Source organism: Montipora capricornis, chromosome 12, assembly GCF_036669925.1.
Source record: "Montipora capricornis isolate CH-2021 chromosome 12, ASM3666992v2, whole genome shotgun sequence".
NCBI lineage: Eukaryota > Metazoa > Cnidaria > Anthozoa > Scleractinia > Acroporidae > Montipora > Montipora capricornis.
The window spans coordinates 15,057,520-15,058,481 of NC_090894.1; the positions used below are offsets into that span (position 1 = coordinate 15,057,520).

The window sequence follows — 962 nt, forward strand, 5'->3', positions numbered from 1 at the left end:
TTCCAGGATAAGAATACCCTGGAATTGCGAACAGGTGTGTCAATTGCCAGTTTTCGTTGGACAATAGATGGGTTTAAGGAGCGAGTAGCCGAGAAGATGACATTAAGTCAGAGCGTTCCACTCACAAGTACAGATTTTAATTCCGATGGAAAACTATGGAGGATGCTAATGTTCATAGCACCTCCAAAGTGCAAAATGTACGTACAATTGCGATCAGCAGTCTCACCCGTGCGAGTTGCTGTAAGGTGAGTGAGTGCACTGATTTCTTTCCTTTTTCTTTTACAAAGATACAGTATTTAATGAATTTGAGTTCTTCAGAAGTTAGTAATAAATCAATAATTGTTATAAAGTTAGGTCGTTACCTAATTGAAACTGCTGTATACCTACGCTTGGCGTTACTTCTTCCTGACAATAATGATGTCTTTATCTTACAGATTTGTGATCTTTGGAAACTATGATGACGCTGTGACCCTGGATAGCGAGTTGATGAAGGAAGGTGACATGATTGGCGCAGAGTTTTCCCTTACTGAACTGGAGAAAAAGGCGGAAGACCGTATCGGTCCTCTGGTTGTAAAAGTTTTCCTAGAAAGAGTCCATTTATCTTTAAAGTAAACAAACTCGCTCAAGAGCTGATTTCAGTGTTCCTCATACTATTTATTTCCATGTTTTTTTTAGATTATAGTTAGTTTTAACTCGCAATTTTGTAGTATAACCTAATCAGATTTGTTTATTGCATTTTCACGTAAAGTAATCGTTCTTAAGACGATTCTATCGATATAATCGGACAAATGCTTTGTTACTGTTACTCCTTAGCATGCGCAAGGAGAGAAATTTGCAATAAAAGAAAGAATGAAGGAAAGAAAGAAAAAAGAGAGAAAGACAGACAAAAAGGATTAACGGACGAAAGAGTTAGTGAGTGAATGAACTAATAAATCAATGATAAATAAAATAACGTGTGAATG

General features: G+C 36.6%; 1 protein-coding gene across 1 annotated transcript in view; it reads left to right on the plus strand.

Moving 5' to 3' along the window:
• Nucleotides 1–707, plus strand: part of LOC138026571 (uncharacterized) — a 1,431-nt gene extending 724 nt beyond the window's left edge. The window contains exons 3-4 of the mRNA XM_068873968.1: nucleotides 7–245; nucleotides 435–707. Of these exons, the coding sequence (XP_068730069.1) occupies nucleotides 7–245; nucleotides 435–612 (417 nt within the window). The 3' untranslated portion in view covers nucleotides 613–707. The remainder of the gene's footprint in view (nucleotides 1–6; nucleotides 246–434) is intronic.
• Nucleotides 708–962: the final 255 nt, after the last annotated feature.